The 13,277-nt window shown below is 42.9% G+C and overlaps 3 protein-coding genes across 7 annotated transcripts in view; 1 reads left to right on the top strand and 2 right to left on the bottom strand.

Annotated features, from left to right (window-relative positions):
• Positions 1 to 66: 66 nt before the first annotated feature.
• On the bottom strand, positions 67 to 2,689 carry LOC135344933 (regulator of microtubule dynamics protein 1-like). 2 transcript variants are annotated; one of them, XM_064542223.1, is made up of 6 exons: positions 2,532 to 2,689; positions 2,096 to 2,371; positions 1,838 to 1,927; positions 734 to 789; positions 589 to 676; positions 67 to 387 (listed from the first exon to the last, which is right to left on the bottom strand). In XM_064542223.1, exons 2-6 carry the CDS (start codon positions 2,360 to 2,362, stop codon positions 181 to 183), a joined length of 708 nt encoding a protein of 235 aa, XP_064398293.1. In that variant the 5' UTR covers positions 2,363 to 2,371; positions 2,532 to 2,689; the 3' UTR covers positions 67 to 180. The 2 variants fall into 2 exon arrangements, with proteins under 2 accessions (XP_064398293.1, XP_064398294.1); XM_064542224.1 differs by having other exon boundaries at positions 2,517 to 2,610.
• A 25-nt stretch (positions 2,690 to 2,714) lies between these two features.
• Positions 2,715 to 6,605, bottom strand: LOC135344912 (protein Skeletor, isoforms B/C-like). The gene is made up of 13 exons (XM_064542199.1): positions 6,444 to 6,605; positions 6,157 to 6,276; positions 5,881 to 5,962; positions 5,604 to 5,766; positions 5,372 to 5,416; positions 5,093 to 5,244; positions 4,615 to 4,753; positions 4,439 to 4,562; positions 4,096 to 4,386; positions 3,855 to 4,045; positions 3,686 to 3,731; positions 3,421 to 3,596; positions 2,715 to 3,021 (listed from the first exon to the last, which is right to left on the bottom strand). The coding sequence occupies exons 1-13, from the start codon at positions 6,502 to 6,504 to the stop codon at positions 2,872 to 2,874; spliced, it is 1,740 nt and encodes a 579-aa protein (XP_064398269.1). The 5' UTR covers positions 6,505 to 6,605; the 3' UTR covers positions 2,715 to 2,871.
• Positions 6,606 to 8,809: 2,204 nt separating this feature from the next.
• The window catches only part of LOC135344910 (protein Skeletor, isoforms B/C-like), a 6,081-nt gene continuing 1,613 nt past the window's right edge, over positions 8,810 to 13,277 (top strand). The window contains exons 1-13 of one of the 4 annotated variants that reach the window (XM_064542198.1): positions 8,817 to 9,032; positions 9,166 to 9,285; positions 9,389 to 9,470; positions 9,607 to 9,769; positions 10,006 to 10,050; positions 10,179 to 10,321; positions 10,494 to 10,632; positions 10,695 to 10,818; positions 10,872 to 11,162; positions 11,213 to 11,403; positions 11,519 to 11,564; positions 11,655 to 11,830; positions 12,253 to 12,580. In XM_064542198.1, the coding sequence (XP_064398268.1) occupies positions 8,972 to 9,032; positions 9,166 to 9,285; positions 9,389 to 9,470; positions 9,607 to 9,769; positions 10,006 to 10,050; positions 10,179 to 10,321; positions 10,494 to 10,632; positions 10,695 to 10,818; positions 10,872 to 11,162; positions 11,213 to 11,403; positions 11,519 to 11,564; positions 11,655 to 11,830; positions 12,253 to 12,402 (1,731 nt within the window). In that variant the 5' untranslated portion in view covers positions 8,817 to 8,971 and the 3' untranslated portion in view covers positions 12,403 to 12,580. Of the gene's footprint in view, positions 9,033 to 9,165; positions 9,286 to 9,388; positions 9,471 to 9,606; positions 9,770 to 10,005; positions 10,051 to 10,178; positions 10,322 to 10,493; positions 10,633 to 10,694; positions 10,819 to 10,871; positions 11,163 to 11,212; positions 11,404 to 11,518; positions 11,565 to 11,654; positions 11,831 to 12,252; positions 12,581 to 13,277 lie in introns of those variants that run through there. The other 3 variants (XM_064542195.1, XM_064542196.1, XM_064542197.1) reach the window with 3 other exon arrangements.

The following is a 13,277-nucleotide window of genomic DNA, read 5'->3' as shown; positions in this document are numbered from 1 at the left end:
CATGCAGGTCTCACGGCAGCTACAACATTGAAACAGGTAATGTAAAGGGAAAGATCGTCTTTAGAACAAACTGTGAAAACATTATCTTTCTAGCCAGTAGCATAATAAATCAATGTCTTGGCACAATTACACACAATTGAGATGTTGCAACAAAGTGTATTAACTACATGTACGTAGATACTAGAGTTTTCCTAGCAAATGTTCACACTCAGTCTTAGCCTCCACAATAGCAGGTGAGGAAGCTCCTTTGAATTCACAAACAGTGGAGGCCCATTTCTTTGCTTGAACCTTGTCACTCAGTTGGTAGTACGTCTTGGCCAAATATAGCCAGTTGTCAACAAATTCCTGCTTGTTCAGCTTCTCTGCAGCCTCAAAATGCTTCAGCGCCTACATGTAGATACAGTACATCAATTACAGTAACAGAGGACACACTATAACAACTGTGGCTTTTTAGACTTCAAGCCTCTAAATGTATAGCTATACCTTAGCATAACTTACAGTTTGGAACAATCAGATTTACAGAAAATATGGCATTCAGTATAATTATAGTAAGATTTTTTTTATGGGATATTTAATGAGAACACTCACCTCCTCATAGGTGGATGTGGGAGGGCTACTGTATATCAGCTTGGCTGCACTCCTCACGTACCACGGGACTGAGGCCACGTTGTAGTGCCTGTATGGGCGGGGCTAATATAGTTAGCTGTGCTGGGGAAGTGTGTACGTTGCTTACCATCGTCCCAGGAGGTGTTTCGATGGCATATCGTTTGGATTGAGTTCAATGGCTTTCTATAATTATAACAGAGAAATAATACAAGGTGTTACAACAAGCTCTCTCTCACTTTATTTCTATACACATGCTATCTTTAAAGGTCACCCTATCTGGAGACTTAAAACATGGTATAAGTGAAGACTTGAGGGTAACCACTAGCCTCTACACAGGCTCTCCTTTTTCTGTTCTTTATCACATCGTTCAATAAGATAAAATACTGTCTTAATCGTTCAATGAGATAAAATACGGTATTAATTGGAGGAATAAAGAAAGAAATAGACGTAGAATTAGGAAAAAGGAGAGCCTGTATCGGGAAGTCGCGTGAGGGTAGAAGGGTGGTAGAAGGGTGAAAATGAGCGTGGGCATGCTGAGCTAGAGATGTTGGACTGCCCACGCAGATATCTATGACTAATAAAACTTTGCCTGCAGCAAGCTGGACATGGACTTGGAACTGGAAGTTTGCAAGCACTATAGCTAGCTATATGCCTTAGATGATCTACTAGTCTAGATTGTGTGTTCAGATTCTATCAGACTATTACCTTTTCTTGTGTCTTTCTACATGCTAGTATAGATCAAGAATAGCTTAGTCATCATTATCATATATAGCAGGTAGCTACTGCCACCAGAGCTGGCCACGCTGGTTCTCTGATCTGACTTGCAGCACAGCTTGGTGGTTGTCTCAGTACATATACAGTCTTATTAACTCTGAATGCGTGGGAGAATACCTTACGTCACGATTGTGGGCTACATATCGCCCACGTTCATAAAAATCCTTGTGGATCACGCGATTTCCCAAACCAGGCCTTACTTTTTCTTAACTGTACGCCCATTTCTTTCTTTGCTGCCTCACTATGTCTTTCTACATGTAGTGATTTATGGATGAACAGTGACAACAGCAAGAAAAAGTAAGGCCTGGGAACGAGGCTAGGTAACCACCAACATGTTCTGAGTTTTCTAATCTGACCTTTCTATCAATTATTGAGATTGGAGTTATAGTGAAAATTTACCCAACACAACAGCTTTACAAACAAGCATTCATAGATTTATCTCAAGAGAGCAATGTACCTCGAAGTACTCTCTGACTTGTACAGCACTTGCAATCTTCTCCTTCTGCCCCACTAGTCCACTATGGTGACTCAGGATTATACCAGCCCACTGCAAATATCACAAACACTGTTAGTTAGTGGGGGATGATATTTCCACTATGAAACACAGTTTACACAAAAACCAGTTTGCAAAATACCCCCATTCAATGCACTAATGAACTGTAGATACAATAATAATAATAGGTTTTATATGCACTATTAGACAATGCATTGTCACCTTATAGCATAAGTAGCTGGTGCTGTCAAGAGAAAGAGCTTTCTTTGCCAGTTCTAATCCATTTCTTGCTAGCTCTTCAGCTTCTCCAGCGTCCTTCGAGAAGTACTTGCTAGTCCGATATAGATCCCTGACAATCCTCCACAATAACTGTGGGTTGTCTGTATCGTGATAAGACGAGAGAAGTTCAGCTCCTTCCTTCCATTTCTTTTCCTTTGAGCACCGATCGGATTGCTCCATTAATTCTTGTATGTTCTCTGGCTCGGCCATTGCAGTTCTCTGTGAGAAGCAAGTAACATGAGAGTATTACCTAAACTAGAGCTGTGCACTTCTCATAATGAACATCAGCTTCAATACACAGCTAGATCTAATGCCGCCATTGTAGAGGGGTCCTAACAAAATAGCCTACACCTCCTAGTCTTACATCATGTCCACTCACTTTCTTTCAACCAGGTTGCAAAGGCAAAGAATTTCTGTGCACTTGACAAAGGTTAGCTTCCCATGCAGTTTAGTTCCACACCCAGCCAGCCCCTCCCCCCCACACCTTTGCAGACTTGAGTTCATTTGCTCTAATGACGACCTTTCCCCGTTACTTATTAGCTATTTGGAGGTCACCTTAAAATGTTATAAATACATTATCATAATTATAGCTGATGCTAAAAAAAAGTGACAATAAATACATTTGTTTGTTTGTTTGTATTATTGTTCCACTAATAATTATGCATAGCGCACAAAACTACAACAAATTACAGCTGCCTCGTAGTTAGATAATAGAGCTACTATTTAGCCCCTGCAAGGAATAGTGCTAGGAGCACACAGAGGAGAATGGAGAGTGCCGTGACAGTGTGTGTGGGCGTGGCTCCAGCTGGTATAGGGTCTCCCTCGTTGATCACTCTAATCCTCCAGCCGAGGTTCTTGTGAGTGGCACACTGCATAGAGAAGGGGGGGCGAATACATGACAAGAAGTAACAAATCCATTCTGCAAAGAAAAATCTGGAAAGTTTGCAAATGAACAGAAAAAACACAAACTAATAACAGTACCAAGAGCAGCTGGTTACAATAATTAAAGTACGACAAATTCATGGAACACTTCTCAATCTACTCAGCTAAATAAAGTGGGAAAACTATCAGTTTGTGAAGTATTTCTACACAATTTTAATCAAACTAAAAATCTATTATCACAGTGGATGAATCACTACTGTATTTCAAGGGATAATTTTTCAACCAACATGTAATACACACACAAAACAGAACGAATCAAAGGAGATGGTAAAAGTAACACTGTAGTACATACAGTCACGACAAAACTTCAAATTTAATCGGCTCACCTGATAGTAGACAGGGTCAGGAGTGTTCTCATCTGGGGTCCAGCTGAGAGTGCCGGCCTGACCCTGACTGCACCCTGAACCGTCCTCTAGTTTAGAGAGGTAGTCATTGAGATCTTGACAGGAGGTCCTGGAGGCGAGGGCAGAGGGGGTCTCCATCCGCTCACACAGTCGACCAACTAGGGGAGAGGGGTGGTCACATGACAAACAATGCAGGGGGTAGCCAACTAGGGGGGTCACATGACAAACAATGCAAGGGTAGTCTCACCTGCTGTTTCCTGATCACCTGTGAACCCAGCATACACCACCTCCGTCTGCACAGCATAAATACAACTAAGGGTAATACTGAGTACAGTGTGTACACTAGTTGCGATGAAACCATGCAAACTAACAGCTAACGAGCTTCAATAAACTGCTGAACAGTATATTAGCCTCACATTTCTGATGGCTGGGTCACTGATCCTGGAGCCAGTCATGGAGCTGGTGATGTACAATGGATGATAGGCTGACTCTATTGAGGGGTTTTCCCCACCCTCTACAATGAACGTGTACGTGCTACCTCGCTGGACCACTAGCTCAGGAATCAAGATCCCATTCAGATACCAAGCAATGCCCCAACTAGGCAGACCTGTGCATGACAGAGAGAGTAGCTAGACATTGTGTATGTCTGTACCTCACCAGCGATGCTCGTGTAACCACGGTTACTGCCAGACGGACCAATCACAGCTCTGAAGGTGGTATTGTCTCTAGCAATGATCCTCTGTCCTACATAGGGAGGACAAGTGGTACAAGAGAGAGGTGTGGTTCCACACGAGTCTAGGGGAGTACGACCAAGGTGTATTGGAGAGTCAGTAGCCTGTGCTCGCAGGAAGTGTCTAAATGCTGTAGATCCAAGACTACCCACTCCCCACACCATGTACAGCTGTGTGTTGTCAGGGTCCAAAGGTCGATCACACGTACCCACGTCAGCTAGAGAGGGAAATATCATTGAGTCTATAAGAGGGAGGGGCTACTAACATACTTGGAGTGAATGGACGGGTGAAGGTGACACACTGTTGAGTGTCATCTCTGAACCCACTCACTAATGTGGCATCATCAGTACAGCCCCTGACAGTGTCTGGACACGCCCCCTGGTCTGTCACACACTGTACATAGAGGGAGTGTCTAGAGGGCGACTAGTAGCTGAGGTGTACGTACCTGAGTGTAAGCGCTGAGGTGATAGTCGCGGGCGTTGGGTTGTGAGGAGGAGTCCACCCAGGTGATGGTGGGGTCACCTCCAACCATCAGAGTAGAGGTATCACTGCCACTCACTCCAAACCCCATATACTGGTTCACACTGGAGAGAGGGGGTCAAGGGGGGAGTATCACTAATAGATTATTATATGGAAACTTTACAGCAATTGACAGACTGTAAATTTAAAGTGATACATGTAGAGGATGAGATAGCTGGCAGCCTAGACCAATAAAGGAATAGCTAGGCAATAATTTGACGCTCTGAAGTGAAAGATACAGCCTACTATTCATAATCACAATTAAGCCATAGAAGTAGTAATTTGCACTATTTGAGGTACTTCCCTTATGAAAGTTGCAGTGTAGCAACAAACATGTGCACTTATATAGTATTGATCATTTTTTGATGTAATTAAGCATCCTACGGTATATAAGAATAAATTACTCTGGGTTGGAGGAGAGACAGCCGCAGAGTTGGAACATGACGTTGGACTGTTCTCTGTCCACTCTCCATTTCAACTGTAGACTTGGGTCCAGGAACATGCAGTTGTCCAGTGGGGGGGGCGGGGTGACCAGGGCGACCTCTATATTCTCAGGCTGTCGAGAAAGAAACATACTTATGTTACTGCACGTATGCTGTTCGTTTCAGAATACCTAAACTAAGCTGTACAATAAAGGCACTAATCCTGCTACACTATACTACTTGTAAAACAACCACTCTCACCCTCAAGGCACAGGTACTAGCGCCACCAACTTCATCATCACTCATCTGTAACAGGAAAAATTAATGGAATGATGAAATTATAGGACCATCTGCCAAATCTATGAGAATTAATGAAGTGTTTAGACTTAGAGCTAGGCTCGCATTATAATGCTACAACCTTTTCACCATGCAAACATTATTTTGCATCTCTGCTAAACTTTTATAGTATATACAGTAGGAGGATTGAACTCACAAACACACTTCTTGTGAGAGTGACTCTATTGAAGATAGAATTGAAGGGGTCACACCAGATGGTGAGTGTGCTGATGTCACAAGCATCCACTCCGTCAGGAAGTGGGAGGAGTAACACATCATCATTGTAGGGTATCCCTGAGTTGAAACGTCCGTCAGCATTGCTATATAAGGAAATACAAAGATAGTGTGAACATGAGAAAGTTTACAGGAACAAAAGACCATCTTCATTGAGAACACAAACAAGATGCCTACTGTGTATGTATCACGATACTCACTTGCTTCCAGGCACTGGGATGATAAAGCCTCCTCCAAACCTACTCACGGTATCTCCAGGGCGATAGTAGTAGACATACACATCTAAATAAAAATATATAATTTGATCATGAATGATACGCACGGACTTACTACCTAATGTGATGGAGTGATAGCTAGCTTGCATGCCATAAAGAAACAACCAAAAATGCTCTTGGTTCATAATAGTATACTGTACATTCAACTTAGACTACGATTGTACAATTTAGCTACAAGGCTTCAGCTAGGATAAGACTTACCAGCTCCATTTCCGTCAAAGGAGAAGTTCTCTAGTTGAATTGTTTTTGCATTGAGTAGCCTCACTCTTCCACGGACATTGTGTATACCGGGTGTTTGCTCAAACGTGCCCCAGAGGACTCCTAGTGTGTGGTGTGTGTGGATGTGTGGTGTGGGTGGGTGTGGGTGTGCAGAGCTGGGCTATATACATGATTGTATATATAGGTATGTAGAGAGAGCTAGCTAGATATATATATCTAAGAGTATGATCTGTGAGTATGGTACAGTATGACATCATAATAACAATTACCTGTAGCTTGCTGTAGAGACAGCAGTATCACAGACAAACAGATCAGCAATCCAAACCTCATATCTATCTCTCTCTGCTTTTCTTGGACTGGCAAAGGTTATATGATCTTAGATAGCCAGATAGCTGGCAACTAAACATGCGAAGCCACCACGCCCATCTCTATATGGGATTCCGGGAATACCCAAATACAAATCATGTTCAAGTTTCCTGTTTGTGGTTGCACAGTGTACACAGATGCTCAATGAAATTGATAAACAGAGTTTACTTTGCAAACAACTTTAGCAAGAACATACTCTTGACTTCAGTAATCTTTCTCAATTCGGGGTATCTACGATGGTTAAGGTAAACAAAATAATGGCCAAAGGTCCCAAACTTAACAACATCAGTTCAGCAGCCCCGAATGCACTTTAATTTAATTATCATGAACAGTCCATAACACACAACAACACACACACACGAGCAATTTATATTAATACCTATGATGTTAGTCTGAAACGTTTGCTGCTGTCTCAGGCTCATCACAGATCAATTCCATTGGCCACTCTTTCGGATCGATAAAGTAGTGTCCATTATGAGCCAAAAAGTTTTTCCCATTTGGTGAGTTTTCAAAATCAGTTCTGAACACAACTGGCTGCACTTTTATGAGCTCTTTTACAGACGCCAACATTCCGTTAATAGAAGCTGTATTCTTATGAATGATAGTTTGTTGCAATTTTGTGAAACCGAGCGCTTGGAGTGTTCTCTTCTGCCAGTACGGTCTGCCTATTCCACTGCGAACAAGAGTAACAGCATGAAGCCTGGGCACAGATTCTGAGATTATCTTGCCAGTAGACATCCTTCCCCAAGGAGTTAGCAACTTTCCAGCTTTATAGTGGCAGTCCAATTGACAGTTAGGCTTAGACAGGCTGTGTTTAGTGGTTTAGTCTTGTTCTCTTCTCTCTCCTTCCAATCCTGATCCTCTGTTTTTGTCAACCACGTGTGTGATGGGCGTTAATTAATGAACGATTACGTAATTAACTTTTCAAGAAAAGCTAATAAGCTAACAAGCTTTCCTAAAGCTTTTCTAGCCAGTTTCCTCCTTCTAGACTTGTTTGTGCTCGCGCAGAGGGAGTATGTCTGATATACTGAGACTGGAGAGACCCGTAGCAGCTCACCAGTCCTGAGCCTTATCGGAGGAAGACATGAGAAGTCACTGGGTCTGCTCACTGCAAAGTTTGTAGACCTCCTTCAGAATGCTGAATGTTCTCAAGAGAAAGAGCTTTCTTTGCCAGTTCTAGTCCATTTCTTGCCAGCTCTTCAGTTTCTCCAGCGTCCTTCGAGAAGTACTTGCTAGTCCGATACAGATCCCTGACAATCCTCCACAATAGCTGTGGGTTGTCGGTATCGTGATAAGACGAGAGAAGTTCAGCTCCTTCCTTCCATTTCTTTTCTTTTGAGCACCGATCAGATTGCTCCATTAATTCTTGTATGTTCTCTGGCTCGGCCATTGCAGTTCTCTCTGAGAAGCAAGTAACATGAGAGTATTATACCTATTAAACTAGAGCTAGCTGTGCACTTCTATAATATTAATATCAGCTTCAATATACAGCTAGATCTAATGCCGCCATTGTAGAGGGGTCTTAACAAAAGAGCCTAGTCTTATATCAGAGATACAAAAGAAAGGGGATTGGAAACGAAATTTTTACGAAATTTTTGCGTGAAGCATTCCGTGTTATAGGGCGTGGCTAAAACTACAAAGGATTATATTTATAGTCAGCATGCTCATTACCAGTCTTGACTGCTCTACAAATGTGCTGTACATAGAAACAGTGAAATTGATCATTTTTAATGTTGATTTTTCTAAAAAGTAAAGAGAATTTAGCTCTAAAAAGTCGACTAAGCCATGCAGCCACTATTACTAGACAAATAAATGCTATGCAAGAAGAAATAGCCTTTACTATGAAGTCGTAGGAGGGACAGGCCCGTGGCGTGTCTAAAAGTATACTAAAGCAGTTTGAAGGACTATACTGCAAACGTTTATGAACAGTACAGCTTATTTATAGCATGAAGCCATTCTATGTAGCACTTAGATACATAATAACCAAGTCAAGCAATGTCCTTTGCTGTTTTGACTTCACAGGAGGGACAGAGAAAAGTTGACATAGAGTAATTCAAGCTAAACTCAAAAAAATTGGAAACAGAGTAAAGACAACGGACTTAGAGCTTGTCAGTGGTATAAGCTTACTTCTCTCAAGTATCTCCCAGGCCCTGAGTGATCTCTAGTGGATAGAAGAGCTAGAAACCAGGGATACAAAACTTTTCCATGTAATTATTTGCGAGCGCAATAATTACACGGAGTGCTTCACCGGATGTCAGTCCTTTTACATAGGGCGTGGGCGGTCGTTTCCAATCCCCTTTCTTTTGTATCTCTGGTGATACCAAGAGAACTCTTGGCGATTCTTATAGTAGTACAGTACAGTACAGTACAGTGACAGATCTGATCATATATTAAACCTTTGCCAGTCCAAGAAAAGCAGAGAGAGATAGATATGAGGTTTGGATTGCTAATCTGTTTGTCTGTGATACTACTGTCTCTACAGCAAGCTACAGGTAATTGTTATTATGATGTCATACTGTACTCACAGATCATACTACTAGCTAGCTCTCTCTACCTATATATACATGTAAATGTATATAGCCCAGCTCTGCACACCCACACACATCCATACACACCACACACTAGGAGTCCTCTGGGGCACGTTTGAACGAACACCCGGTGCACACAATGTCCGCGGAAGAGTAAGGCTACTCAATGCAAAAACAATTCAACTAGAGAACTTCTCCTTTGACGGGCGAGGTTTTGGTGAGTTTTATCATAATTATAATATTTAACATGGATTGTATTATAAGCTGGCTACTACTCTACGTAGTCAGTGCATACCAATATCATGTATATTTTCATGCAGAAGTGTTTGCGTACTACTATCGCCCTGGAGATCCTGTGCTTAGTTCTGGAGGAGGCTCCATCATCCCAGTGCCTGGAAGCAAGTGAGTATCGTGATACATACACACACACTAGGCATCTTGTTTGTGTTCTCAATGGAGATGGTCTTTTGTTCCTGTGAACTTTCTCATGTTCACACTATCTTTGTATTCAAGTCAATTTATCACCTTATAATTATAGCAATGCTGATGGACGTTTCAACTTAGGGCGGTCCTATAATGATGATGTGTTACTCCTCCCACTTCCTGACGGAGTGGATGCTTGTGACATCAGCACACTCACCATCTGGTGTCGACCAGCCACAGCTATCTTCAATAGAGTCACTCTCACAAGAAGTGTGTTTGTGAGTTCAATCCTCCTACTGTACTATAAAAGTTTAGCAGAAATGCAAAATAATGTTTGCATGGTGAAAAGGTTGTAGCATTATAATGCGAGCCTAGCTCTCAGTCTAAACACTTTATCAATTCTCACAGATTTTGGCAGATGGTCCTGAAATATTAATAATGAATAATTTCTTCATTCCATAATTATGTATTAGTTATTACATGGAAGTATGAACACAAATTTTTCCTGTTACAGATGAGTGATGATGAAGTTGGTGGCGCTAGTACCTGTGCCTTGAAGGTGAGAGTGGTTGTTTTACAAGTAGTATAGTGATTACGGCAATTAGCCAGTATATTGTACAGCTAGTTTAGGTATTCTGAAACGGACAGCATACGTGCAGTAACATAAATATGTTTCTTTCTCGACAGCCTGAGAATATAGAGGTCCCCCTGGTCACCCCACTGAACAACTGCATGTTCCTGGACCCAAGTCTACGGTTGAAATGGAGAGTGGACAGAGAACAGTCCAACGTCATGTTCCAACTCTGCGGCTGTCTCTCCTCCAACCCAGAGTAAGTTATTCTTATATACCGTAGGATGCTTAATTACATCAAAAAAATGATCAATACTATATAAGTGCACATGTTTGTTGCTACACTGCAATTTCCTTAAGAGAAGTACCTGCAAATTACTTACGTACGTATTAAGTGTGATACTCACCCCTTGACCCCCCCCCCCCTCCAGTGTGAACCAGTATATGGGGTTTGGAGTGAGTGGCAGTGATAGCTCCACTCTGATGGTTGGAGGTGACCCCACCATCACCTGGGTGGACTCCTCCTCACAACCCAATGCCCGCGACTATCACCTCAGCGCTTACACTCAGGTACGTATACCTCAGCTACTAGTCGCCCTCTAGACACTCCCTCTATATCCCATTGTATACAGTGTGTGACAGACCAGGGGGCGTGTCCAGACACTGTCAGAGGCTGTACTGATGATGCCACATTAGTGAGTGGGTTCAGAGATGACACTCAACAGTGTGTCACCTTCACCCGTCCATTCACTCCAAGTATGTTAGTAGCCCCTCCCTCTTATAGACTCAATGATATCTCCCCCCTCTAGCCGATGTGGGGGTGTGCGATCGACCTTTGGACCCTGACAACACACAACTGTACATAGTGTGGGGAGTGGGTGGTCTTGGATCTACAGCATTTAGACACTTCCTGCGAGCACAGGCTACTGATTCTCCACTACACCTTGGTCGTACTCCCCTAGACTCGTGTGGAACCACACCCATCTCTTGTACCACTTGTTCTCCCTATGTAGGACAGAGGATCATTGCTAGAGACAATACCACCTTCAGAGCTGTGATTGGTCCGTCTGGCAATAACCGTGGTTACACGAGCATCGCTGGTGAGATATAGACGTACACAATGTCTAGCTACTCTCTCTGTCATGCACAGGTCTGCCTAGTTGGGGCATTGCTTGGTATCTGAATGGGATCTTGATTCCTGAGCTAGTGGTCCAGCGAGGCAGCACGTACACGTTCATTGTAGAGGGTGGGGAAAACCCCTCAGTGGAGTCAGCCTATCATCCATTGTACATCACCAGCTCCATGACTGGCTCCAGGATCAGTGACTCAAACATCAGAAATGTGAGGCTGATATACTGTTCAGCAGTTTATTGAAGCTCGTTAGCTGTTAGTTTGCATGGTTTCATAGCTACACACTGTACTCAATATTACTTTTAGTTGTGCTTGTGTTGTGCAGACGGAGGTGGTGTATGCTGGGTTCACAGGTGATCAGGAAACAGCAGGTGAGACTACCCCCTGCATTGTGTGTCATGTGACCCTCCCTAGTTGGCTACTCTCTGCATTGTTTTCATGTGACCACCCCTCTCCCCTAGTTGGTCGACTGTGTGAACTGGTGGAGACTCCCTCTGCCCTCGCCTCCAGGACCTCCTGTCAAGATCTCGATGACTACCTCTCTAAACTAGAGGATGGTTCAGGGTGCAGTCAGGGTCAGGCCGGCACTCTCAGCTGGACCCCAGATGAGAACACTCCGGACACTGTCTACTATCAGGTGAGCCAATTAAATTTGAAGTTTTGTCGTGACTGTATGTACTACAGTGTTACTTTTACCATCTCCTTTGATTCGTTCTGTTTTGTGTCTGTTTTTGTGTGTGTATTGCATGTTGGTTGAAACTGAGCAGTTAAAAATTACCCGAAATATAGTAGTGATTCATCCACTATGATAATAGGTTTGATTGAAATTGTGTAGAAATACTTCACAAACTGATAGTTTTCCCACTTTATTTAGCTGAGTAGATTGAGAAGTGTTCCATGAATTTGTCGTACTTCAATTATTATAACCAGCTGCTCTTGGTACTGTTATTAGTTTGTGTTTTTTCCGTTCATTGGAAAACTTTCCAGACTTTTCTTTGCAGATTGGATTTGTTACTTGTTGATCATCTGCTATGTATTCGCCCCCCCTTCTTTATGCAGTGTGCCACTCACAAGAACCTCGGCTGGAGGATTAGAGTGATCAACGAGGGAGACCCTATACCAGCTGGAGCCACGCCCACCCACACTGTCACGGCACTCTCCATTCTCCTCTGTGTGCTCCTAGCACTATTCCTTGCAGGGGCTAAATAGTAGCTCTATTATCTAACTACGAGGCAGCTTTAATTTGTTGTAGTTTTGTGCGCTATGCATAATTATTAGTGGAACAATAATACAAACAAACAAACAAATGTATTTATTGTCACTTTTTTTAGCATCAATTATTAGCTATAATTATGATAATCATTACTGTACATTATTTTTAAGGTGACCTCTGCCACAAATAAGTAACGGGGAAAGGTCGTCATTAGAGCAAAGTGTGAGGGGGAGGGGCTGGCTGGGTGTGGAAACTGAACTGCATGGGAAGCTCACCTTTGTCAAGTGCACAGAAATTCTTAGTCGAGCGTCGCCGCCCTCCTTGACGGTAGAGGGAGGCGGCGCCCGACTAAGAAATTCTTTGCCTTTGCAACCGGTGTAGAAGCGATATGGGCCCCCCCCTTATTTTGGGGCCCCCGGCCCTAAAACGCTAGCGATTTGGGGTGTAAGGGGGGGCCCCATTGCACTAGCGGTATACGTCCCCCTTAGTGATTATAGGGCCCCCCTAGAGAAGTCTATTCTGAGCAGTGGAGTCAAGCCAGCACAACAGTAATAGGAGGTTGAGTTGAGAATCAATGGCTATAATGTTTATGTAGATCTAAACTCCAATACAGAATATATTACTAGCCTATAATCTGGGCTGCTTGGTCACTGACGATAACAGTATAATTATGTGCAAAATAAGGCCTGTGTTACAGTGTGGCAGCACATAGCCATTGTATACACAGCACATGCATGCATGCATTCATATAGGCTGAGCATATACTACTGAGAATACAAGCAGCAGCCGCAGCCCATGCACTTTGTTATCAAGAACACTTTTCCTGGCGAAGTTGAGAATAAACTGCAAATCAAAGAGCAAGAAATTGTGG

This window comes from Halichondria panicea, chromosome 12, assembly GCF_963675165.1.
Source record: "Halichondria panicea chromosome 12, odHalPani1.1, whole genome shotgun sequence".
In the NCBI taxonomy this organism is placed as follows: domain Eukaryota; kingdom Metazoa; phylum Porifera; class Demospongiae; order Suberitida; family Halichondriidae; genus Halichondria; species Halichondria panicea.
This window is presented reverse-complemented; position numbering and strand designations above follow the sequence as displayed.

Coding starts and splice junctions, on each gene's coding strand:
- LOC135344912 (XM_064542199.1), bottom strand. CDS start 6,504: ATGAGGTTTGGATTGCTGATCTGTTTGTCTGTGATACTGCTGTCTCTA. Junction 5,767..5,880: donor ATCCCAGTGCCTGGAAGCAA/GTGAGTATCGTG, acceptor TTCCTTATATAG/CAATGCTGACGGACGTTTCA. Junction 3,022..3,420: donor CTGACCCTGTCTACTATCAG/GTGAGCCGATTA, acceptor TTCTCTATGCAG/TGTGCCACTCACAAGAACCT.
- LOC135344933 (XM_064542223.1), bottom strand. CDS start 2,362: ATGGCCGAGCCAGAGAACATACAAGAATTAATGGAGCAATCCGATCGG. Junction 790..1,837: donor AAGTCAGAGAGTACTTCGAG/GTACATTGCTCT, acceptor TTATAATTATAG/AAAGCCATTGAACTCAATCC. Junction 388..588: donor CCACATCCACCTATGAGGAG/GTGAGTGTTCTC, acceptor ATCTACATGTAG/GCGCTGAAGCATTTTGAGGC.